The 27,757-nt window shown below is 36.7% G+C and overlaps 1 protein-coding gene and 1 pseudogene across 2 annotated transcripts in view; one reads left to right on the top strand and one right to left on the bottom strand.

The window, feature by feature from the left end:
* The window catches only part of LRP1B (LDL receptor related protein 1B), a 2,173,551-nt gene that overhangs the window by 1,787,909 nt on the left and 357,885 nt on the right, over nt 1-27,757 (bottom strand). The window contains exon 2 of the mRNA XM_027561670.1: nt 5,973-6,095. Coding sequence (XP_027417471.1) covers nt 5,973-6,095 — 123 coding nt within the window. The remainder of the gene's footprint in view (nt 1-5,972; nt 6,096-27,757) is intronic.
* On the top strand, nt 16,984-18,150 carry LOC113904476 (annotated as a pseudogene). The gene has a single exon (XR_003514528.1). The product of XR_003514528.1 is annotated as an HIG1 domain family member 1A, mitochondrial pseudogene (transcript).

The following is a 27,757-nucleotide window of genomic DNA, read 5'->3' as shown; positions in this document are numbered from 1 at the left end:
CCCCCACCCCTGCCACAGATGAAGAGAGGAAAAGAGAGTGAAGAGAGCACTGTGGCTCAGGTTACTTGGGTCCTCTGCCTGGCCAATATCTAGTCTCCTGTTATTCTTGACTAGCAGGACCGTATATTTTATTTTGGGAAACCCTGAGGAATACACAGTGCCTCATGCCTTAGGTGATCAGTTCCGGCAAACAAGATCTAAGCAGAAACCTACTGAGTTTGCTTTCTGTAAAAGTTATCATCCTCTGAGAAACAGAAAGACTCAGCTGGCACTTGCTGTTTCCCTGTTTTCTTCCCATCTCTCTGGCGGAAATGGATTCATCTGCTAGGGAAGGTGGAAAAGCCCTACTGTGGCTGAAAGACTGACAGCTCCATGCTAAGAATGGCAGAGGAAGCCTGGTGTCATTCTGGAGCAGCCATATCAATCCTGGATTGTCCAGTTTGGCACTTTTTTTCTTTCTATGAGTTTCTAAAAGTAAACTCTCTTTTGTCTGAGCTCTTTCTTCTGTTCCCTGTGCTCAAGTACAACGCTAACACATAAGGGGATATGCAAAAATAGAAGAAAACCCAGCTCTTGCAGAGAATACCACCTTGCCTGAGTTTGGCACCATATGTAGTGGGTACTCACAGAGCTCTATGCCACGTTCTTCCACTGTGTGCACTTACACTGCTCCTGTTGCAGGATCTACACAGGATCTACACAGAGACCTACCTTCACAAGAGTACAGTGAATATGGTTTAGCTATGGCACTGCAGTAGAATTTGGCAAAAGACAACCTGTAACAGTGTCAGACTTTACTTTTTGTGGGCTCCAAAATCACTGCAGATGGTGACTGCAGCCATGAAATTGAAAGACGCTTACTCCTTGGAAGGAAAGTTATGACCAACCTAGACAGCATATTGAAAAGCAGAGACATTACTTTACCAACAAAGGTCCGTCTAGTCAAGGCTATGGTTTTTCCTGTGGTCATGTATGAATGTGAGAGTTGGACTGTGAAGAAGGCTGAGCACCAAAGAATTGATGCTTTTGAACTGTGGTGTTGGAGAAGACTCTTGAGAGTCCCTTGGACTGCAAGGAGATCCAACCAGTCCATTCTGAAGGAGATCAGCCCTGGGATTTCTTTGGAAGGAATGATGCTAAAGCTGAAACTCCAGTCCTTTGGCCACCTCATGCGAAGAGTTGACTCACTGGAAAAGACTCTGATGCTGGGAGGGATTGGGGGCAGGAGGAGAAGGGGACAACAGAGGATGAGATGGCTGAATGGCATCACTGACTCGATGGACGTGAGTCTGGGTGAACTCTGGGAGTTGGTGATGGACAGGGAGGCCTGGCATGCTGCGATTCATGGGGTCGCAAAGAGTTGGACACGACTGAGCAATTGAACTAACTAACTAACTAAGATAAATGCAACCTGGGGTCTATTTTTTTATGGAGTATAAACTGATAATGTTTATTTGTATGTTTGTTTTTCCATTTTCATTATTTTACAAACAAATGAAGACAAAGAAGAATATACAACTGAGCTTACAAAAGCTCAGTAAAACCTAAAATATTTTCTATATGATCCTTTACAGAAAAAGTCTACTGGTCCCTGCAGAAGGACAGGACAGTGTAAAGTCAATATGAAAATTATCACAACTATCCAGTTTTCAAATCTTAGCCTCCCATAATGCCATTTTTATATTCCCTGGTTGGTCAATGAGTCACCAAATCCACATCATGTTCTATAGTAGAACAACTCTAAATGATTTTCTGAAGGAAGTTAGTGGAGGATGATAAGGAAAAAGGAAAACGATCAGAACAAATACACTTCTGACTTAAAAGGAAGAATCTAGTTTTAAGTATATAAACATCAGATTGCCAGAAAAGAACATACATCTGCTGACCACTGATTGTTGAAAAGTAAGTATCGTTAAGCATTCAACAGAAAATCCTACAAGGAATTACATATTGAATGCCTCAGAATAAAAGCACTTTTCAGGAAGACTTCCCTGCCACAGGTGGTACCAAGCTTTCATTCCACAAATAACATTTCCACTATTCACTTTAATTCTCATCATACAAAATGCTAGACTAACAACTCGATTGAAAGCCCTAAGGAAAAAGATGATGATTTTCCTGATTTTCAATTCTCACAGCTTCATAGGGCCTGAAAGATGGTTAGCTGTTTAGATACTTGGCAAATTATTTCAAATAATGTAGAGAAAAAAGGCTTTCACTTCTAATATAAGGCTAAAGAACTATTTCTCATAGTCAATGGTAAGGGTATAAATTATGAAATTTCTCTAATTTCACATTAAAAAAACTCATCCCAACATGAAATCAGCTTATTGCTAAATCAGCCCCATTCAAGAAGGTTTTCTTTGACCTTATATGGCTGTTAGTGAAAGCTTACTTCTGCCTCATGAATAGTAGAAAATACCCTTTCAACCTGGACCTACACAAACACAGAAGAGGAAGAAAATATGTGCCTGTTAACCTTGCAGATCCCCAAATATCTCAATTTCATTTGATTTTCATTGTTTTTCTGTATGCATGTATACCTTCTAAAGCATTTTGGTCATCAGCTTCTCAGAAGACAAGCTTTTCCTCTTCCTCTGTAACATCCAATTTTTTCTCTGTTGGAATTTTGTCATTGCAGAGCTTTCACAATGTCATAATAAATTATATGCTATATTGGTCTTCTTATCATTTTAAAGGGTAAATGGATTTAGGAAAAATAAATCATTGAATCAGTGATTTTTACCTAGTATTTTGTAGATACAACATACTTTGTCTTCAAATCAAAGATAAGATACTTTTGCTCATACACCTTGCACAAAATTCCCCTTCTTAAGAATCAGTCTTCAAGGTTTGATTTCTAGTATTTATCTTTCACAATGAATGTATGTACAGTCATATAATTATAAAATTATGCAAATATTTTATGTAGATCAGTGATGATTGCATATAAATGTTATAAAACAACACATTACAAAGCACTATGATTAGGGAAAATGGTAATTGTGAACATCTGGATTGAGAAATTTAAATCTGAAAAAGTCTGATATTTTTCATAAAGCCTTTTCTCAGTGTTTGTCCAGATTTCATTTGGTACTGACTGAAACCACTTATCTGAGACAGGCTAATTAAATGTAGATCCAAATATGTTACTCAGATGAAACACCCAGGTTTTTTAAAAAGTATTTTTCTCTCTTTGTTATGTAACTACTTTGGTATAAGAATTTTTTTAGTGTTGCTCTTGAGAATATTCAGCAATTTTGATATCTGAGAGTACAGTAAGAATGGCCACAATGAGAAAACATTTAAAGTCAAACACAAAATTTCATTGAGGAAAACAACTATATACCTAAAATTGCAAAAATATCTTGAGCAGGTATGAATTTCATTTTAAAAACTAAGGAAGAAGAAAATCTATCTCTCTTTTCAATGAAACCACATGTAATTTCTAATTTGAGGCTTTAGTCTGGCCAAAGCCCCTCATCTCTGTGAATTGAAGGACTTACCTTTTTCCCCCAAACACAAGTATGTTTACCTTCTGGGCAAGATGGATATTCAAAGTACTTCCAAACACTGGTGGAGAAATTGGCCTTTCAGAGCAGGTACTCAATCAATCAGGGCAGATGCCAACTGACAAACAAAAGTCTCGTCCACTAGTGTGGCCCTGTTGGCTATCGATCATGTTCCTAGAGGCAAAGAGCTGGCATGGGAGGGGGAGTGGAATATTTGTCATCCACCCACTTTGGCATTCACTTTGAAGTCTCTTTCTTTTCTGGGTTTGAGCTTTGACCACAAAGGTCTTGCACCTTGTCTGTACCACAAATCCTCTCCAGCCTGATTCTCCTACTGAGCTCTTTCTTGAATACAAGGGGGAACATCATTATTCTCTTCAGCAGCATGGAGGGAGAGGCTATGCAGTCTTTTCATCTCAATCGTTTTTACACTGTAACAGGTATAAGTTTCAGGGCATTTCTCCTTCAACCTGCATTCCTACAAATGGATTCCACAAAGCTATCTCATGTCTCTGTCATGTTTCTCATCAGGAATTTAATGATATGATCAGGGTAAAAATGCAAGCCTCCAAAACTCAATAATTTAATTTTTTAGTCTGATTATGCCATGACAATTTTTCCTTGCATCTAATGAGGAGAGAACTCCTCTATGGCACTTCAATAAGGGAAGCCTAAGACTGAAACAGAGTTAAGTCCCACTTCTTATATAGAAGAAATATAGTCCAACTATTTATATTTTTCATGGCCAGAGTATTTTGATATTGTTGTCTTTCACATAATTATACCATCCACATTCATATGCATGATTTTGAGATTTCTCTCATTTTCCATTTTAAAAAACTTTGTGAAGGTGTAATTCACATACCATACAATTCACCCGTTTAATACACATAGTTCAATGTATTTAAATATATTAACAAGAGTTGTGTAACTATCACTGGAATCTAATTTTAGAACATTTTCATCACCTCCAAAGAGACTCCAACTCATTAGAAGACACTCCTCAATCCCCTCCAACTCACTGGCCACTGGCAACTTAGCTACTTTCTGTCTCTAGAGATTTGCCTATTGGGATATTTTACATGAATGGAATCATATCATATGTGATATTTTGTGACTGGCTTGTTTTCCCTCACATGATGTTTTCAGGATTTATCCATGTAGCATGTATAAGTATTTCAATTTTTTATTGTTAAATAATATTCCTTACTATGGAGTTACCACATTTTATTTATCCACTATTTTCTTCTTATTATACTTTTTCCTTTTATCACGCCTGGAGCATTATCTATGCTATAGGAGTCAAGAAAATGTTTTCAGAATTAAACTGATGAAATTGATATAAAATTAGAAATACAGTAAACAACTGCAACTCCTTCCAACCAAAAAACTGATCTATTCAAATTGAAAAAAGGCAATTAATGTAGATATTCAAGAACTCATATGTTGAGAAACTTTAAAAGCACCAGGAAACATGGAAACAGTGAGTAAGCATTGTTTCTGCCTTCATCAAAACATTGTTTCCATCTAAAGAACTTATAAACAAGTAGATAATAGTGGAGAACGGTAACCATAATTGTTATCTCTATAATATCAAGCAATAACAATGAAGGATTTTCTTTTTTCATGTTGACTTCACAGAACTATGTAGTTGTTTGAGAATGATACTGATAAGCTGATATGCCTGTTTGCCTGGGTAGTAAAGACTGATACTAGTAATGCCAGATTTATTAATGCAAAAATCTAGCAGACTCTCCATACTCCTCATGATAGAGGATATTAAAAAGAAAGTGTAGAAGACTTAGCTGTGGGTCCTGTTATTACTTACAATTTTTATTTAATGGCATTTTTCTCATGACAAAACCCTTAATGGACTCTGAGTTACATGCAGAGGTACAATTAGAATTAAGACTCTTGTATTAAGAGTTCTGAATTTGATATTATAAAATCAAAGATATTCACCACATGAATGGACAAATGTAGTTTTTATCTTTCAAGTTCAAAAGAAAATATGTTCAATAATTTGTGTAGCACTCTAGACACTAATAGAAATAATATGGGAGCTAAAGCTTGATTAGTTCATTATTCTTTGTATGTGTTCCTCTGCCTCAAAATGTGTGAGATAAATTAGTGGAGAGGATTTTATTCCCTTTTAGTGCTGTGTTTTAATGGATTTTTTTCTCTTCAAGTATAATTTTCCTAGGAGTAACACAATCACATTGAAAGAATTAACCTTGCATTTTCTTCCCTTCATGAGTTAATTCACACAACAAAACCACATTTAATGCTCTCATTCACATAGTCATTTTAAAGGAAATACAAACAAAAGTTTTTTTAAGTTTTCAGGCTATTTGGAAAATAAAAAAGAATAAGGTGAAATAGCAGTCATCCATGAAAACAACTGACATTTAGTTTCACATGTAAGGTAAATCTGAATGGCAAGAGAACCTTTCTACTCACAGGTATCTAAAGATTCGTCTGAATCATCAGGGCAGTCAGGGTCTCCATCACACAGCCAGCTCTGGGAGACACAAGTCACGTGATCGTGGCAAAGAAATTCACCAGGATCACAGGACTGCTGATCTGAAAATGAAAGTGTTTCAAAATAAAATATGAATGATCTGAACATGAACACGAGAACAGTACAAAGATGAAATGTGAGAAAGCAATGCATAAAAGGTACATGAATGGGATCCGCATTTTCTATTCAGCTGCAAAGCTAGACCAATTATTTTTCTTAATTTAACCCACTCAGCTCAAGCACTCAAATTCAAAAGACGGAATTTTTTGGAGTCTCACACAACCTATCCTAAAAATAGTTAAGAATTCTGTTTGTTTTGGGGGCTACAAATCTTTCTCATGTCAGTTAAGGCATATATATATTCCAGCAAGAAGGTTAATAGAAGATGTTGATCCAAAGCAGAAGTTCTTAAGCAGAATCTTTTAGTTTCCTACTCTGGCCCAAGAAAAGGAAGAATCAGCCAAAAAAGTGAAACCTTGTACATAAATACCATCTCTTAGTATTCAGTTCTTAACCGTTCACCCCGATGCTGGAACTTCATGCCTCTCTATCTATTAGATACCCCATCTCATCTTATTTTCTCTTCTCTTTTTCACTGAAACTTCCCAACTGAAAGCTTCTGCTTCTCGACAATGAGAGTGATAGAACATTCCATAAAGCTTTGCTCTAATTCAGGTTTTTACATTTGTTTGCATTCAAAATTCCATTATTTTTTTCTTTTTTCGAAAAAAAAAAATTCCATTATTTTCCTTCCATTGTTTCAGAATATTTAGGATCTGTTGCCTTTCATCAAGTCCTAATAAATTCATCAGATGCTGCTTTTTGCAATAGTCTTATTAGTGTCCTATAAGTTTATTCAATAAAATATTTCCTTTTTAAAATAATTTTAAAATATGTCTGATATAAAAATGTTTTTATAATTGATGACCTCTGAGTATAAAGGAGTGTTAGGATTGTTAGACATTTGATATCACTTATTCTTTATTATGTATATATATATATATATATATATATATAGATGAGTATATATGTTTATATATATATAATATATACAAATGAGTCAAGATAAAAGAAATTCATCAGTAGATATGTCTTTTGATATATATCAAATACATATTCTAGGTGATATGAAAGCATTACACCATAGCTTAATTGACCTTTTCCCACTAACAATATGCAAAACGATGGCATATTTTCCACTTAATGGTTTGATAAAATATAGTATGTCTTTCCCTTCTCTCCCTCAGCCTCTTCTTCCAATCTCAAAGTAACTTAAAACAAGAATACTTTACAGTTCATAGGAAGACTTCCATGGGGGCTCAGATAGTAAAGCATCTGCCTACAATGCAGAAGACTTGGGTTCAATACCTGGGTCAGGAAGATCCTCTGGAGAAGGAAATGCCTACCTACTTCAGTACTCTTGCCCGGAAAATCCCATGGACAAAGGAACATGATAGGCTACAGTCCATGGGGTCACACAGTCAGACACAACTAAGTGACTTCACTTCACTTACAGTTCACACATATCCACAAAACATACATCCATAATTAACTTTTCCTACTCTACACCATGATATTTTCTCAAAGTTCATACATTTTTACCTTACTACATTTTCAATAAATTCACTATCAGTTCCATACTCATTACCACTGCTATCATAATCGTTGTTTTTTTCTAACATCAGGCTGCTTCTGTATATTGTGAATTTGGCCTTAGAGCTGGTGCTATCGAATCAAAGATGTGGAAGTCTCAGTCTTTGTCTTGAAAAATTCACCAGCCTACTTGTACCAACAGAATCAAAAGGAAAAAAAAAGTACACCGTATACAAAAAGGTGCCAAATAAATGATGTAGAAAATAACTGCTAAAAGGAGAGCTCACAAGTAGAGACAGATGGAGATGAAGAAAATTTGGGGGATGTACTAAAGTATTATTTTAAAGGTAGGTAGGAGATGGCTAAATGAAGAATAAACATAAGACATTCCAGACAAGAGGTAGGATAAAAAAAAGCTAATGCACTAATTACTAAATTGCATTTGAGACAAATATTTTATATTGTAATTGAAATGACATTCATGTTATAAGATCTAGGTTTTTATCCACCAAACATTATGTGTGATATTTATAAGTATGTTCCAATGCTAGAGGAAGGGGACTTAAACTTTGCTTTTAGGCAGTCATGTACATGTAGTTAATGCAAAGAGACAGAGACTATATGATTTATTATCAAACTGGGAGAGATCTTAGACTGAAGGAAGACATTAATAACTACCCTGGGGCAACAAGTATAAACCAAATCTCAACCAGAAAAATCAGAATGACTATTGATTATAACTATAGCTATTCTGCATTTGGTGACTTTTGAGATGCTAGGTTGTCCCATCTTTATTCCTCCCAAACTATAATTGCTATAAGGAAAGGGAGAAAAAATGGTGCCTTGCTAAGTGCCATTATATAGTGCCATAAGTAAATGATCAATAAGAATTTGAAGTATAAAGAAATGAAAAGGGCCATACAGAACAATTTATGGGTGCTGAAAAATAATGTGTCAAAAACATAGGTCATATTTAGTAATGAAGGACTTTAAGTACTGTAGGAAGCATTCTGTAGATAATTTGAGGTTATGGAAAAGTACTTAAGAAAGGGTATTCTTAAGGTCATCTGTTAAGAGACTATTGCCATTGTCTAGAAACAAGTTCAAGATGACAGGTAAAGCAGTGGGGACTAAAATGGAAACTCTGTTCTAAATGATGTAATGTAAGAGTTAGGAGTTGCTGACTAAATGGTTGAAAGGCTCAAATATGCCTCCAAGTAAATAGCCTCAGAAATTGATTAAATGGTGTCTCAAAACAAAGATAGGATATAGAGATGGGAAACAAAGAAAAGATATTGTGTATGTGAATGTAGATTTGCATATGAGCCTGGTCATGGGGACAGTGGAATAATAATAGTAAAGAGTAATCAGTATTTTTATAGTGCTCTGCAGCTCAAAAAGCAGTTCCATCCCTGGCATTTTTATTTCTTCATTCATTTATTTATTCAACAAATATCACTGGGCTTCTACTATGTTCTAGGAATTGAGGATACGATAGTAAGTAAAACAAAGCAGAATTCCTTGCCAACATGGAGTTTATGTTACAGTAGAGGATAGAAACAGAAATAAGTAAGTTAATGGTAAAATGTATTAGAAGATAAACTCTATGGGAAAAAAGTAAAACAGGAATGGGGATTTGTGTTAGAGACTGGGAAGACTGATATAGAACCTTGATATAGAAGATTGATATAGAATCAGGTAGTCAGAATATGTCACAGAGAATGTAAAGGCTTATGGACGACCCAGAGGATGGTATGGGGAGGGAGGAGGGAGGAGGGTTCAGGATGGGGAACACATGTATATCTGTAGCGGATTCATTTTGATATTTGGCAAAACTAATACAATTATGTAAAGTTTAAAAATAAAATAAAATTAAAAAAAAGAAGATCAGAGTGACATACACTTGAATAAAAGCCCATGTGTCAAGAACCTGTGGCAGTATTTCATTGTATATATATGTAGCACATCGTCTTTATCCATTCCTCCATCAATGGACATTTAGGTTGCTTCTATGTCCCAGTACTGCTGTGAACATAGGAATGCATGTATTTTCTTGAATTATCCTTTTGTCTGAATATATGCCCAGGAGTGGACTGCTGGATCATATGTAGCTCTATTTTTAGTTTTCTTTAAGGAACCTCCTTACTGTTCTCCACTGTGACTGCATCAATTTACATTCCCATCAACAACGTAGTGGGGGGGTTCCCTTTTCTCCACTCTTGTCTCCAATATGTATATAATGGAATATTGCCTGCGTGCATGCTCACTCACTCAGTCAGGTCTGATTCTGTAACCCTATGGACTGTAACCCTTTAGGTTCCTCTGTCTATGGGACTCTGCAGGCAAGAATTTTGGAGTGGGTTACCATTTCCTCCACCAGGAGACCTTCCTGAACCAGGGGCTGTACCCATATCTCCTGCATCTCCTGCATTGGCAGGCAGATTGTTTCCCATTGAGCCACCTGGGAAACCCTCAAATGGGATATTACTCAGGCATAACAAAGAATGAAATAACATCATTTTTAGAAACAGGGATGGACCTAGAGATGATTACACTAGGCAAAGTAAGTAAGACCAGGAAAGACAAATATATGATATTGCTTACATGTCAAATCTAAAAAAAAAAAAAAAAAAGGTATATATAAACAGACTTATTTACAAAACAGAAATAGAGTTGTAGAGGTAGAAAATAAACTTAAGGTTACAGTCAGGGAAAAGTGTGGTGAGAGGGATAAATTGGGAGATTGGGTTTGGCATATTCGCACTCAGTTCAGTTCAGTTCAGTTCAGTCCCTCAGTTGTGTCTGACTCTTTGTGACCCCATGAATCGCAGCATGCCAGGCCTCCCTGTCCATCACCAACTCCCGGAGTTCACTCAGACCCACGTCCATCGAGTCAGTGATGCCATCCAGCCATCTCATCCTCTGGCATCCCCTTCTCCTCCTGCCCCCAATCCCTCCCAGCATCAGAGTCTTTTCCAATGAGTCAACTCCTCGCACGAGGTGGCCAAAGTACTGGAGTTTCAGCTTCAGCATTATACCCTCCAAAGAAATCCCAGGGCTGATCTCCTTCAGAATGGACTGGTTGGATAGATAACTAATAAAGACCTAGCGTATAGCACAAAGAACTCAGTATTCTGTAATGACCTATATGGGAAAATAATATAAAAGAGTGGATATATGTTTATGCATAACTGATTCACTATGCTGTATACCTGAAACTAACACAACACTGTAAATCAACTATACTCCAAGAAAAATCAATTTGATAAAAGAACTTGTGGCAAGAGAGAACCCAGCTAATTTAAAGAACAATAAGAAACTCTGAGTGGCTGGAGAAAAATCAAAAAGCAGAAGAATTGAGGTCAGGGAATCAATAAATATGGGGTTGAGGGTGGCAGGTGAAGGCTTTGCGTTTTACAAAAAAAATAAGATGGGAAACCACTGGAATATTCTGAGTAGAGAGACACAGTCTAAGTGACTTTCTTTCTAAAGGATGACTCTGGCTACTATGTTGAAATAGAATACAGTGAAGTGAAGGTAGAAGCAGAGAGGTCAACTAGGATATTATTGCAATAATGTGGGTGAAAGGGGATAGCTGTGTGGATAAATGTGTTGGTGAAATGGAGTTTCAAGATGATTTGATGAGGAAACTGAAGTTGAATGTCTTTTCACCATCTTGTTAAATGTCAGGATCTTAAATTCAGATCTCTGACCCCAAACGTATAACTTTTCAACTTTTTTTTTTTTTTTTGTATTATACTGACTGTGAGGTGCTTGGGAGACATCCAAGAATAAATATGCAATAGGCAGTGACAACTCGAAGTCTGAAATTCAAGAGAAAGTTCAAAACTGAAGATACAGAAAAGAACTGGAGCTGTATGAAAACACTGAAAAGCGTAAGAATAGATTTAGATGAAATTAAAGACAGGTGCGGGAAGAGAGAAAGACAGACAGGAAGAGAAAGTCAACAAAGTAAGAGTAGGTCAGGGACTTCCCAGGTGGTCCAGTGGCTAAGACTCCAAGTTCCCAATGTAGGGCGGTGAGGTTCCATCACTGACCAGGAACTAGATCCCACATGTAGCAACTAAGAGTCTGCTGTGCTGTGCCAAATCATTCAATCCTGTCCAACTCTTTGTGACTCCATGGACTGCAGCCCACATGCCATAGCTAAGACCTTGCGCAGGCAAGTAAATAAATAAATGATATTTTAAAAAAAAGAGCAGGTCAGGCAAGGAGATAGAAAGTTTAGCGAGAGATACAAGAGATGGACAAGGGGGAAAGGGATGCATTAAAATCATGGAAAATTTTAAGAATGGATTAACAAAGGGGTTTACCAATGACCAAGCACAAGTAGGATAAATTATAAGATGGAGCATACTTGAAGGTCAAGGGATACATGTCACTGAAGGGAGAGAGACTGCAGGTTCCAAAATGATAGGAAAGTTCAGCAGCTCCTAAGAACTCAAAGGACTTTGATGCAAACCTAACCAACAGTGGGAGCATCTGCTCTGAGAAAGGAAGGACAGAAAAATGAGAGAGATAAAGCATTAGCTGGTAGAGAAGAAGGTTAAGGTATTCCTACCTGGTTGTGTTTTCTCAAAAAACTGAAAAGCAGGATTCACTTTTGGAATTTAAAGAAAGTAGAATTGGAAAGAGTGGTAAAGATTCAGAATGCATAGAAAAATGAAAAGTGAGTCAACTAGAAATCTGTGAAAGGATGTCTTTCTAACAGCAATGGGAATCCAATTAAATTGGAAAGTATATATTTGACAGTTAATTTGTTTTGTATGAGTGTCCAAATGTTCACCTGCATTGAGCCATAGATACAAATAATTTCTTGGGAAAATGCCATAAGAAAGACCCTAGGGAAAATACGTAAACCACTCTTCCTCAATACATATGCAGACGTACTGATAGAGAAGAAAGAAGAAAGTGAAGTCCTCAGTCATGTCTGACTCTTTGAGACCCTATGGACTGTAGATTTTCCAGGCAAGAATACTGGAGTGGGTTGCCATTTCCTTCTCCCTGACCCAGGAATTGAACCTGGGTCTCCTGCATTGCAGGCAAACTCTACTGTCTGAGCCACCAGAAAAGCCCCAGATGTATTGACACATAGACACATATACAAAATCATCATGATGCAAACTTTTTTTTTTTTTAAGTATGATATACTTATGGGAGTTTACCTAATGAGCCTACGTTATCAGCTTGCTCAGCAAGCTCCAACCTTTAAAGGGAGTTTGCATTGTTGCAATTTTGAGGACAGTTTTATATTATCCCTCTAGGAAACAGCAGTTAAGAATAACTTGTTACAACCCACCTATTTATTCTTCTACTACATATTCCATTTCAAGGTCAGTTTTTAAAGCATTGATTATTGGATTCAAATAAATGAATTTCTACCATTTTAAGGTACTTATTTTAAAATACATACACTGGATTGATTTCTTTGAATCAGAAGCTAAATATGTTATGTCTATGTGCATTTTCCATTTATCCTTTTTAATGCTTCATGTTACACTTCTGAGATAGCCAAACTAATCTTATTTTACATGTCTTCCTATTGTATGAAATGTAATATTATACACTGTAATTAAAACAAGAAGCTTATGAGAATGTGCAGGCAGTTTTGCTAGCATTCATAAGGAAGAAGATCAAAGCTAATACTGCGATTCTTCATAATAATAGACTCTTGCAGTCAAAAGACATGAAAAGATTAGGACAACCATAGCCTATGGAGTTTACTGAGTTTGGATTCATCCTGGCATGAGGAAATCTTGGTGTAATAATCCTGTTACACTTATATTAATACATCTAATTACTTGTCTTAATAAACATGTATACTAATACTTTTGGAGTTTGGATGTCAATGGCCTTAGCTAAAAGATTTTATATACATGAGTTGGCCTATATTAGTTAATTTATATTTTCTCATTTTACAATAATGAGAAATTGCTACTCAGAAACCATACAGGTCAAATACTAAAACTGATATCTGTCAATAGCGGTCAATTGTGTAGTCTCTACTAAGTCCTTGAGTATTTTATTATAATTAAGTTATAATACTGTCATTGAATTTCCCTTAAAAGTTGATTTGCTACTTCAATACTAATCAGAATGTTAACTTACCAACAAATTGTGTCCTGAGTACATGATAGGGCATCATATGGGAACATTTGAAGGACATATACATGATGAGCTATGGTAGCTAATTACAACTTAAATGTAAAGGAGGGATAATACCCACTCAACAGCCAAATTACTGAGAAGTCTGATACTAAACCTAGTTAAGTTAAGGAAGAAACAGATACAGCCTCTTGAACAAATTGAGTATGAGGAAAATGCTCTGAGTTAGGTTTTCAAACTTAGTTAACATGAAAAATATTTACTTATTATATCTATATGTGTGTGTGTGTGTGCTCCATTGTGTCCAACTCTTTGCAACTCCATGGACTGTAGCCTACCACACTCCTCTGTCCATGGGATTTCCCAGGCAAGAATATTGGAGTACTATATCTTATATCTATATCTCATCGCTAACTTAAACATAATTATTAAAAGAAAATATGGTTATATATTGTTCATGTAATAGGTAATGAATTCATTATCAGAAAAGAATTCTTATAGAGACCTACATAATACATTGCCTGTTCAACTTCAAAGTTTGATAAAGCTCATGTAAAATTAGCTATCAGGAATCAGGAAACACCATGATTCTTTTTCCTTTATATTTATCTACTCCAGAAAAATATGCAAATGTAAATGAAGAATATAATCCGAATCCATTTATTTTTCATAAGATATTGAAAAGACTTCTTCTCCAATGTTTTTTCCTACCATCCTTTAACCATTCAGCATATACTTTAAGCTCTCCATACTGTTCTATTCACTTTCCTTAGATACATCATTGTATGTATTTTTGTATTTACTTTATCTGCTTATTTATTTGATTGGAATGGCTTTTCTCTGTAACAAAACTAGTACTGCTGACAAAGGTCCATCTAGTCAAAGCTATGGTTTTTCTAGCTGTCATGTATGGATTTGAGAGTTGGACCATAAAGAAGGCTGAGCTCTGAAGAATTGATGCTTTTGAACTGTTATGCTGGAGAAAACTCTTGAGAGTCCTTTGGACAGCAAAGAGATCAAACTAGTCAATCCTAAAGGAAATCAACCCTGAATATTCATGGAAGGACTGATACTGAAGCTGAAGCTCCAATACTTTGGCCATTTGATGTGAACAGCTGACTTATTGGAAAAGACCCTGATGGGGGGAAAGATTAAGGGTAGGAGGAGAAGGGGGTGAGATGGTTGGATGGCATCATTGACTCAATGTACATGAGTCTGAGCAAACTCCAGAGATAGTGAAAGGACAGGGAAGCCAGGCACGCTGCAGTCTATAGGGTTGCAAAGAGTAGGACGCAACTGAGTGACTGAACAACAACAACAATTGCTCTAGAGTCCAAAGACATTTTACCTCCTTTAATTGAAACTTTCACAACAAACTTTTTCTTCCTTCATCACTGATTCCATAGTGCTCCACTCAAACCTCCCAAAAGATCTTATGGTATTTCAAATTAGTACAGTAGTTACCGGGTGCTGAGCTTCTGGAAGGCAGAAGGCTCTGTCTTAGACTTCACATTTGATATAACAAGGAGTTTTCAATGGAAAAAAGTCAATTTTTCTATAAAGAATTATACATTACTTTTGGAAAGAGAGGGGAAATAGAAAAACCAAAGCAATACTGGTGTTTTTTGTTTTATTACCAGAATGATAAATAGCTTTATTTAGTTAATCACCAAAATAAAGCTAAGCTTTCCCATGCTTAAAATAAAATACTCTGAATAGCAAAGATTATACTATATAAAACTAAAGCATCCATGAAAACTAAAACTCAAATTTGAGAGAGATTCAATGTTATCCTCCAGAGTCTCTTAAAGACTATACTGAAAATTACACTTTTACAATAGCTGGCTATACAAATGTAACTTAGCCAAATGCGTTAACAATAGTTTTTTTAAATGATAATTCCTTTAGGAATATAATTATTGTAAGTGTAAGACAAAGTGAAACAGCACTTTAAGTCCTTGCTTGAAAAGAATACAAAAATAATTTGGATTATGCACACTTAGAGAGGAAGGGAAGGTAGATCCCAAAGGGTCAAAATTTGTAGTTTCATTTTGGCAAGGAAATATATCTCCTTCACGAAATTTGTGGTTGATTGAAATATAAACCCTACTATATGTGGAAAATTCTGAAAGAGATGGGAATACCAGACCACCTGACCTGCCTCTTGAGAAACCTATATGCAGGTCAGGAAGCGACAGTTAGAACTGGACATGGAACAACAGACTGGTTCCAAATAGGAAAAGGAGTACGTCAAGGCTGTATATTGTCACCCTGCTTGTTTAACTTCTATGCAGAGTACATCATGAGAAACGCTGGGCTGGAGGAAGCACAAGCTGGAATCAAGACTGCCAAGAGAAATATCAATAACCTCAGATATGCAGATGATACCATCCTTATGGCAGAAAGTGAAGAGGAACTCAAAAGCCTCTTGATGAAAGTGCAAGAGGAGAGTGAAAAAGTTGGCTTACAGCTCAACATTCAGAAAATGAAGATCATGGCATGCGGTCCCATCATTTCATGGGAAATAGATGGGGAAACAGTGTCAGACTTTATTTTTCTGGGCTCCAAAATCACTGCAGATGGTGACTGCAGCCATGAAATTAAAAGATGCTTACTCCTTGGAAGGAAAGTTATGACCAACCTACATAGCATATTCAAAAGCAGAGACATTACTTTGCCAACAAAAGTCCGTCTAGTCAAGGCTCTCGTTTTTCCAGCGGTCATGTATGTATGTGAGAGTTGGACTGTGAAGAAAGCTGAGCACCGAAGAACTGATGCTTTTGAACTGTGGTGTTGGAGAAGACTCTCGAGAGTCCCTTGGACTGCAAGGAGATCCTACCAGTCCATCCTAAAGGAGATCAGCCCTGGGTGTTCTTTGGAAGGACTGATGCTAAAGCTAAAACTCCAATACTTTGGCCACCTCATGTGAAGAGTTGACTCATTGGAAAAGACTATGATGCTGGGAGGGATTGGGGGCAGGAGGAAAAGGGGACAACAGAGGATGAGATGGCTGGATGGCATCACCAACTCGATGGACATGAGTTTGGGTGAACTCCGGGAGTTGGTGATGGACAGGGAGGCTGGCGTGCTGCAGTTCATGGGATCGCAAAGAGTTGGACACAGCTAAGTGACTGAACGGAACTGAACTGATACACAATAAAATTATAATTCATTGTTTCATTTATCGATGCTAAGTCCATCCTTAAAAATCTGCCCAGGAGGAGAAGCCGGCTGGACGGCGCGTGCGGGAGTGGGGTCAGAATACGGTAGGAACCTGAAACGTCTTGAAGTTGTCTGAAGAGTCTTCAATCACTATGTCAAGTGACACAGATATTTCTCTTTCTTCATATGATGAAGATCAGGGATCTAAACTTATCCGAAAAGCTAGAGAGGCACCATTTGTCCCCATTGGAATGGCAGGTTTTGCAGCAATTGTTGCATATGGATTATATAGATTGAAGAGCAGGGGACATACTAAAATGTCTGTTCACCTGATCCACATGCGTGTGGCAGCCCAAGGCTTTGTTGAGGGAGCAATGACTCTTGGTACGGGCTATTCCCTGTATCAAGAATTCTGGGGGAAACCTAAACCTTAGAAGAGGAGATGCTGTCTTGGTCGTCTTGGTGGTGCTTGCTTTAGTTAGACATCTCATATTGAGGTTACATGTTTATGCTGAAAATAAATTGTTTGGGTCAGACAAGAACATGGTAATTTGAAAATTGGCCTCCTTTCTTGCAGGCTTGATTTGCCTGGTGACCAAGTTACTGGTGACTAGTTCACTAGCTAGGTCATTCAGGGGAGTCAGACCAGCACAAAAGAAACATGTCACTTTTAAATACACTTGATAGTGGTACCTGTCCACCTTCTTAAACTCTTCTGTTGAAATTAGTTCTAAAGAAGACAACATGCCAATCCTGAAAATGCTCCCAGTTGCTGCAGAATATCATATGCTTTTGATGTAATGTAGGAATCCTATTTACCCCAGTTAATGTAACTTTCTGACGGCCTTGTGGACTGAGTACTGTTTTAAGGGCTGGTTGGCTCTTGAGGAACCCTTTCAGAACAGTGCATGGAATACAACATTATAAACCTCCCTGCAAGTCTGTGTGTGTTTTTAAACCAAAACTAAAAAGCTGGTAACAGAGCCACTTTGAAGTAGTATTTATTTTAGAATCATAAACATGAGAGTAACTTAACTTGTGGATCCCTTTTAGCTCTTTAGCAATTGCAGAATTATATTTTGCTGCTGTTATATTAGAATAATTTTAAATTATTTTGAAACATGTATTTTAAGTGCTAATGCAAAGGTAAATGAAAAACACTTTTTAAATGTGTGCAGTATGTTTATTTTCTCCAAAAGTATCATCAACTAAATAAAATCCCTACAATGGAAGTCATTGATGAGCAAGCTGGTTTGGTCAGACATTATACAAACTTTGGTATATCACAGAATGCTTTGTTGTACTTGTGAATTCTCGTCTAACCTGAATTTACATTCCATGGTGATAACATGGTAAATGTAGTATTATTAAAGTAAATGAACACATCAAAAAAAAAAAAAAATCTGCCCAGGCCTGTATCAGAGAGTCAGATAGTAATGAAGAGTATCCATATTTCAACAATGATAACATGGTTTTTAACTAATAACTTTCATTGTTTGTTGGGTCATTACTGATAATTTAATTTCTTTTTCTAAATACATATTTCCTCACACACATCATGTATGTAAGAATATCATGTTCTTATATAAATGTATCATTTTTCACACAGCTCAACTTGGAGCTCTGTTATCCCTGAAGATAAAACTCTTTAAGAGAGACTAATCAAATTCTTGAATAACAGCCCAGTGGTAGACTGAATAAAGATACCCCAAACATGTTCACATCCTAATTTCTAGAACCTCTTAATGTGTCACCTTACTTTGTAAGGTGACAATGCAAGGTGACATGTGACAGATGTGATTAAGGAATCTTGAGGTGGGGAGACTATCCTGAATTATCCAGGTGAACTCAATGTAACAACAAGAGTACTTATAAGGGTCAAGTCAGGAGAGGATGGGACCACAGAAGCAGATGCTGGAGGGACCTGTATGTGTTTGCATGCTAAGACACCTCAGTCGTGTCCGACTCTTTGCTACCCTGTGGACTGTAGCCCGCCAAGCTCCTCTGTCCATAGGATTCCCCAGGCAAGAAATAATACTGGAATGGGCTGCCATGCCCTGAGGAAGCAGTTATGAGCCAAGGAATATGAGCAGCGCTACAATCTGGAAAAAGCAAGGAAGTGTATTCTCACCTAAAGCTTCCAAAATGACTCAGTCCTGTGGACGCTATTGAGAGCTTTGACTTCAAGAAATGTAAGATAATAAACTTGTGTTGTTGTAAAGCCATTAAGTTTTGTGGCAATCTGTTACAACAGCAATAGGAAACTAGTATCAGACCCCAGTTCACCTCATGGTCCAGATATTAGTTATGTTGCTGCTGCTACTGCTAAGTCGCTTCAGTCGTGTCTGACTCTGTGCGACCCCAGAGACGGCAGCCCACCAGGCTCCCCCATCCCTGGGATTCTCCAGGCAAGAACACTGGAGTGGGTTGCCATTTCCTTCTCTAATGCATGAAAGTGAAAAGTGAAAGTGAAGTCGCTCAGTCACGTCCGACTCCCAGCGGCCATGGACTGCAGCCTACCAGGCTCCTCCATCCATGGGACTTTCCAGGCAAGAGTACTGGAGTGGGGTGCCATTTCCTTCTCCAATTACTTATGTAAACCTGTTTAAATTAGTATGAAACAAACAAACCACCAGCTATTTTACCATTATTTTAAAGGCTGTTTCTCCTAACGTGCTTTCTGTTAGTTTCAACACTACTTAAATAAAACACATTTTTTTTCTTAATGTCAAATAACAGTCAAAATAAATCTGCACAGGACTAAGGCTAGTAATAATTACTAGAAGTATATGACAAGATTTTATAAAAATCACTATAAATGCTCACATAAATGATATACCTGATTGGGAAATATATGAACTGGGGAGCGTGGTGTGCATGGGTGTACATACAGGTTTTTATTCTCATTAGATGAGAAAGTATAAAAATGTAATATCCTTCTAGTATGAGAAAATTGTACTTAATTGTATATTTATATGCTATCTATTGGCTACTAAATTAGTAATCATTCTATGCCTTATTAAGCACCAAGTGCTTTTGGTGCTGCAAATGGCAATTCATACTTACAAGGCCATCTTATATAAAATCAAGACAAAATTGAAAATTTTAAGAAGTACATTATCCCCAGGAAGAAGCTTTGCTCATTTATCATTTCGATCATAATGAACAATAAGAAGTATCTCTGTAAACATTTCAAATTAAATTTGACATTTAATTTTCAAAGAGAAAGGTTTTTTTTTTTTTGATCATTTAACATTGGTTGCCTCCTCATTTTTTTCAGGCAGTGATATGGAAAATTGTAAAGCACTTCAGTATAGACTCATTTGGAACTGCTTCTTTACCAAGAAAAAGCAAAAAGTACCCAGAGTAAAAACCTTGTTCTTTATTTAGCAAGAGGCATAGGATATGTTTTTCAGTTGAAAAAAACTGGTACATTCAACATGGTTGAGTCAAGTTTTTATTATCATTAGACTAACACTTTGCAGTTCAGAGTTCTTTTCTGAAATTTCAATAGAAATGCTCTGTTTCCTTTTTACCTTCCTTTTCTCAAAAGCCTACTGAAATGAATCTGCAGAGTTATTTCATGTACTATATTTTTAAGGAATGAAACAGTTTTGACAGTTCTCCTTCATAATTGCAAAAGAAAAAAAAAAACACCTAAATTATTGACATTTCCCTGCAAGTTCTATTCTCTGAATCCTGTATGATTCTCATCCAATCTCCCAGGGGGTACCAAAATTCACATATTTTTTCTCATCTCTAGGCTTAGTGAGATATGAAGCAGATGGTTAGGCTTTGGCTCTTTCGGGGATGATGCAATATCTCCTATTCCTTATGTGTTTTTTTTTTTTTTTTTTTTTAACTATTAAGGGCTCTTCAAAGACTACAATTTTATCTCTCTCAAATCCATATTTTGACTTTTACATGTATTTTTCAATAAAAAAATTCTTGTTCTCTATTTTAAAAGACTTTAAACTTATTGATTTAATTAATATCCATTTACCAAAAGAGACCCTGAGAACATAATGATGGAGACAACAATAGTTCTACCCACACATTGCTGACAGGGTAGACGAAAATAGATATTTACAATAATGTGTGGTAGGTGCTAATACAGTTGTAACTAGAATGTTGAAAGAGCAGTTCCTGATATGGGCAACTGGGGTCAGGGGCTAAGATGAGGAGTGGACATGCAGAAGACATTTTTAGTTGCCTACCTGATAGTTACCTTTCCCATGTGTGAAAATCCCACTTCCTACTATTAAGACAGGGAAGGCCACATGTTTGCATTCCCAGTCATTCTTGTAGCTAGGATATGGACATGGGCCCCATTGTTGGCTAATGAAACTAAGGAATCAAGTGTGCTTATATTACTACAAATAGACTTGAAGGAAGAGCTCTCCTGCATGGCTTTAGGTTGTGAGCATTTGAAATCTCGAATAGCCACAGCCATTTTGAAAGAATGAGGATATTTAAGACTGAAGGCCAACATACTGAGAATGGCAAAGTGGAAAGACACACCCTACTTGCATTTCCAGTCACATCATTGGCCTACCCTGAAGTGTGAAGTGAAGTGAAAGTTGCTCAGTAGTGTCCGACTCTTTGTGATCCCATGGACTGTAGCCCTCCAGGTTCTTCTATCCATGGGATTTCCCAAGCAAGAATACTGGAATGGGTTGCTGTTTTCTTCTCCAGGTCTACCCCGAGGTGCCCCCGTACCCCAGTCTGCTAGTCTGTAGACATTTTGTTATGTTATACAATTAATATCACTAATTACTTAGCCATGGAATACTTGGCTTCTGTGGTAGCTCAGGCAGTAAAGAATCTGCCTGCAGTACAGGAGATTGGGGTTCAATCCTTGGGTCAGGAAGATCCCCTGGAGAAGGGAATGACAACCCACTGCAGTATTCTTCCCAGGAGAATTTCATGGATAGAGGAACCTGGTGGGTTACAGTCCATAGGGTTGTGAAGGAGTTGGATATGACTGAGCAACTAACACACACACATACTGGGTAATTTCACTACAATTCAGAAAGAACTGATACAAATACGAGGGAAATTTTGCAGAAAAGGTAATTTTTAATCATTTTAATAAATGAATATGAAATCACCAAACTGCCAAGAAGGAGAATGTCATTCCAAACAAAGGAAAGATCACATAGGGAAATACTGAACATCAACATAATACCAAGTGACTAATAGAGCTGGAGTTTAGTTTATGTGTCAAAAATAGTCTAGAAAATAGACTGAATGTTTACAGTTTGATTTAAATATAGTCAACATTTTAATATGCTTTTCACAACCATTTAGTATGACTTCTTACTGTGTTAAGTTGCTAGATTTTGAAAACACTTCTTTTATGGAAGATAATAAAACAATACTATCAGTGATAATAGTTACTGAATGTGCACTATGTGCCACATGCTAAATTAAACTTTGTGTATTTCTCTTAATACTCTTGGAAAATCTACTGTTTGCATCTTGCATATCAGATATGAGGCTATGTGGAAAGCTAAATGACTAATATCATCCAACCAGAAAGTGGGCACAGTCAAGACCAAAAACACTCATCTACTGACACAAAGCCTGCTCTCATAACCACTAGAGGAACTGCTTTGTTTTTCAATTTAGGGATCCCTGGCATTTTGAGAACAATAATTTTTTATTGGGAGTATATTTATCACTATTGACCTCTAGGCATTAAATGCTAGCAGTGCCTTTAGTCATCTTAACAACTCACCAAGACATGCCACATATAAATGCGCATTTGATACAGATGTTGGACTAAAGAAACCTACTTGCAAATCATATAAGCAGTTATTTTGTTCATATTACTTTAGGTTACTGAGACTCTGCTCCAACCTTATATTTCCAAAACAGGTCTCAATGTTTTCTTCTCAAATCTTTCCCACCTGTTGGATGTGAACTAAAATTCTGTGTGTTTGAGTCTCAGATCTATACAGGTAGCAACTGTCCCTGGAAGAAGTGAAACTTTCCTCATCATTTATTTACAACATTGTGAATTAAAGATACAAGAAAGATATTTGTGGAAATGGGAGCAATCATGAAAGTATACTGCTGATGAAAATATTTAATATTAACACAAAGGAGATTGGAAGCACCATAGGCAAACATCCTTTATGACACTGTGAAGAACTTCCTACCCTAGAATTCTCTAGAATCAAAGGCATGGAGTAAATAAAATTTCCAGCTCCTTCCATTTTACCTTCACAATCAAACAAACATTTAAAAAGTATGAAAGTCTTCCAAGTAGAAAAACAAAAAGGATGGTGAGATAGTGGTTTTCATAGAATAGTTATCATTTTGTAGATATAAAATCTAAACCCCAAACTATCAAGTGAGAAGAGTGTCTTTATTAGTTAATATGATAGAGGACAGATGTCTTAGCTAGGTGGGCTTGTGTTATTTGGATAATTGTGAAATATGAATAAAAGTTCAATGGGTGTCATAAACATCACTATAAGTAACACAGATAGTTAAGTACTTCTCTACAGAAGACACATGTCATGAGAATTTAAATTAATCCTCATGAAAGTAATTATTACTATATCAAAGAAAAGGTCTAATGGAACATTTTATGTTAATAAAACTTAGAAAAGGTAGCCAAGGGAGCCTAACTGAATGTAAATTAAGCTGCATAATGTTTTCAGGAAGAAATATAAATGCACACATTTTTCTAACACCAGTGCTTGTGCTTTCTTTCTACAATTAAGAAATCTGCAAAATTAAATAACAAAATATATATTAAGTCATTTAAGATTATCTATTAGAGTGTTCTTATTTCAAATAGTTTAAGTTTTGGTGATATTTTAACTGTACTTTAATTAAAATGTAAGAAAATGGAGGATAATAAAAATCAGATCTGAAATTTGTCACCTGTAGGAAATAACCACTATTGTATTTTAAATATTTCTGTAGACTTTTGCATATAGAAAAAAATACATATAAATTGTTGGGATTATTTTAAGTACTTAATATATTTCTCTGTGCCTTGTCCTTTTTTATTCAAAATATTCTGTGATAAGCTTCATATTAGTAATTCTAATTCCATTTAGTGAATATAATAAGGACATGGCAGACTATATATAAATTTTCCATAGTTTTTTAAGTTTTAAAAATTGGGAACTTCTCTTTATTGCCAAATTCAGATTTAAATTGAAGAAAGTAGGGAAAACCACTAGACCGTTCAGGTATGACCTAAATCAAATCCCTTATGATTATACAGTGGAAGTGAGAAATAGATTTAAGGGACTAGATCTGATAGACAGAGTGCCTGATGAACTATGGAATGAGGTTCGTGACATTGTATAGGAGACAGGGATCAAGACCATCCCCATGGAAAAGAAATGCAAAAAAGTAAAATGGCTGTATGGGGAGGCCTTACAAAGAGCTGTGAAAAGAAGAGAAGTGAAAAGCAAAGGAGAAAGGAAACATATAAACATCTGAATGCAGAGTTCCAAAGGATAGCAAAAAGAGATAAGAAAGCCTTCTTCAGCGATCAATGCAAAGAAATAGAGGAAAACAACAGAATGGGAAAGACTAGAGATCTCTTCAAGAAAATCAGAGATACCAAAGGAACATTTCATGCAAAGATGGGCTTGATAAAGGACAGATAAAGGACCTAACAGAAGCAGAAGATATTAAGAAGAGATGGCAAGAATAAACAGAAGAAATGTACAAAAAAGATCTTCACGACCCAGATAATCATGATGGTGTGATCACTGACCTAGAGCCAGACACCCTGGAATGTGAAGTCAAATGGGCCTTAGAAAGCATCACTACGAACAAAGCTAGTGGAGGTGATAGAATTCCAGTTGAGCTATTCCAAATCCTGAAATATGATGCTGTGAAAGTGCTGCACTCAATATGCCAGCAAATTTGGAAAACTCAGCAGTGGCCACAGGACTGGAAAAGGTCAGTTTTCATTCCAATCCCAAAGAAAAGCAATGCCAAAGAATGCTCAAACTACCACACAATTGTACTCATCTCACATGCTAGTAAAGTAATGCTCAAATTCTCCAAGCCAGGCTTCAGCAATAGGTGAACTGTGAACTTCCTGATGTTCAAGCTGGTTTTAGAAAAGGCAGAGGAACCAGAGATCAAATTGCTAACATCTTCTGGATCATGGAGAAAGCAAGAGAGGTCCAGAAAAACATCTATTTCTGCTTTATTGACTATGCCAAAGCCTTTGACTGTGTGGATCACAATAAACTGTGGAAAATTCTGAAACAGATGGGAATACCAGACCACCTGACCTGCCTCTTGAGAAATTTGTATGCAGGTCAGGAAGCAACAGTTAGAACTGGACATGGAACAACAGACTGGTTCCAAATAGGAAAAGGAGCATGTCAAGGCTGTATATGGTCACCCTGCTTATTTAACTTATATGCAGAGTACATCATGAGAAACGCTGGACTGGAAGAAACACAAGCTGGAATCAAGATTGCCGGGAGAAATATCAATAACCTCAGATATGCAGATGACACCACCCTTATGGCAGAAAGTGAAGAGGAACTCAAAAGCTTCTTGATGAAAGTGAAAGGGGAGAGTGAAAAAGTTGGCTTAAAGCTCAATATTCAGAAAACGAAGATCATGGCATCTTGTCCCACCACTTCATGGTAAATAGATGGAGAAACAGTGGAAACAGTGTCAGACTTTATTTTTCTGGGCTCCAAAATCACTGCAGATGTTAATTAAGCCATGAAATTAAAAGACGCTTACTCCTTGGAAGGAAAGTTATGACCAACCTAGATAGCATATTCAAAAGCAGAGACATTACTTTGCCAACAAAGTTTTGTCTAGTCAAGGCTATGGTTTTTCCTGTGGTCATGTATGGATATGAGAGTTGGACTACGAAGAAGGCTGAGTGCTGGAGAATTGATGCTTTTGAACTGTGGTGTTGGAGAAGACTCTTGAGAGTCCCTTGGACTGCAAGGAGATCCAACCAGTCCATTCTGAAGGAGATCAGCCCTGGGATTTCTTTGGAAGGAATGATGCTAAAGCTGAAACTCCAGTACTTTGGCCACCTGATGCAAAGAGTTGACTCATTGGAAAGACTCTGATGCTGGGAGGGATTGGGGACAAGAGGAGAAGGGGACAACAGAGGATGAGATGGCTGGATGGCATCACTGACTCGATGGACATGAGTCTCAGTGAACTCCAGGAGTTGGTGATGGACAGGGAGGCCTGACATGCTGCGATTCATGGGGTGACAGAGAGTCGGACACGACTGAGTGACTGATTTGATCTGAGCTGATCTTGATGTTCAAAAGTAGTACGTAAAATTAAAAGTTGCAATAAACCACTCTGTAGGTAATCTTTGGTTACCTGTTTTACTTTAAAAATGCAATTTAATGATTAAAAGTGAGATTTTGCAAAGCAATTATTTTTAGAGCTTTTGCTATACTTAAATAAGTATACTTATAGCTTTTGCTATACTTAAACAAGTTTCCCTCCAATATAATGTCAAAATGTAAATCCCAAACTTCTTTTTATCCCACATCCTAAGCTATACTTGTTAGTATTTTTCATCTGTTGGCGCAAGAGCTTATGTCATTTTAAATACTTGTGTTCCTATGACCCTCATTTTCTTCATATTTTCTGACTAATTTCAGGAACATATTAGTTAAGGAGACCCAGGGATGACAGGAAACTTGGAGAAACTTATGAGGCCTGAACATCCTGGTCCCCACCACCCAAATAATCCATGTGTTAGAAAATTAGGTTCAGTGTGACCTCATTCTGACGGTGTATTCTTAAAATGCATTTAAGTATCCTCTGTGAAGGCTACTCCAGAGCAGCCTTGAGGGAGAATTAACTACAACCAGTCACGTCCGAATCTTTACGACCCCATGGACTGACAGTCCATGGAATTCTCCATGACAGAATACTGGAGTGGGTAGCCTATCCCTTCTCCAGTGGATCTTCCCAACCCAGGAATCAAACAAGGGTTTCCTTCATTGCAGGTGGATTCCTTACCAACTGAGCTATGAGGGAAGCCCCTAACTACATGTGCAATAATTAAAGTTCCTTTGTTTAACAATCACTATGTTGAATAATCTTCCTCTCTTGCCTTTTTGATAACTGCTGCTGCTGCTGCTAAGTCGCTTCAGTCGTGTTCGACTTTGTGTGACCCCATAACTACAGGGCTGGAATTCAAGAGAGTTGATGTTAATAGAAGACCACCACCTTCAACAGAGGATGGAACTTGTATAGCCAATATTCAAGTATTGTTTGGGCATCAGTACTGATAGAGAACTAATGGAGTGTTTCTTTCATTTAATACCTCAAAATTTATACTGCACCAAAATTAATGTATTTAAATTATAATCTAATTCAAAGAAGGGAAGCACAGCAAGTTCTGACATATCCTAAAGCTAGAATTTACTTTAATATTCATCATAGTTTCTTTAAAAATACACATATTCACCCATTGCTTAAAAATATATTTCTATATATGTAATTTATGTATAATTGCAATATATTATAAAAGTGTGCATAAGTATATTTTTATGTACAAAAGTAACATGAAAGTTCTGTCATCTTATCAGGAGAAAGGCGTCCTACTTTCTTCTTCAGTTACAGACAACTCAGGGTGCCAAAAAAATTAACCATTTCAACTTTTTAATTTGTAGGATTTGGATTTTCAGTCTTCTAATATGCATATTTATATTTTTTACCCTCAGAGCTTGGTAAGGTACGAAAACATTCCTAAAAATCTGAGGATCATAACAAAGATTCATGTTTTATTTCCATTAAGATATGCCAAATCTGGATATCACTTGTGAACTGAAATATCTTTACTTTTTGAGGAGTAAATAAA

Source organism: Bos indicus x Bos taurus, chromosome 2 (genome assembly GCF_003369695.1).
Source record: "Bos indicus x Bos taurus breed Angus x Brahman F1 hybrid chromosome 2, Bos_hybrid_MaternalHap_v2.0, whole genome shotgun sequence".
Taxonomy (NCBI): domain Eukaryota; kingdom Metazoa; phylum Chordata; class Mammalia; order Artiodactyla; family Bovidae; genus Bos; species Bos indicus x Bos taurus.
Note: the sequence above shows the minus strand (reverse complement) of the source record. Positions and strands in the feature narration are given on the sequence as shown.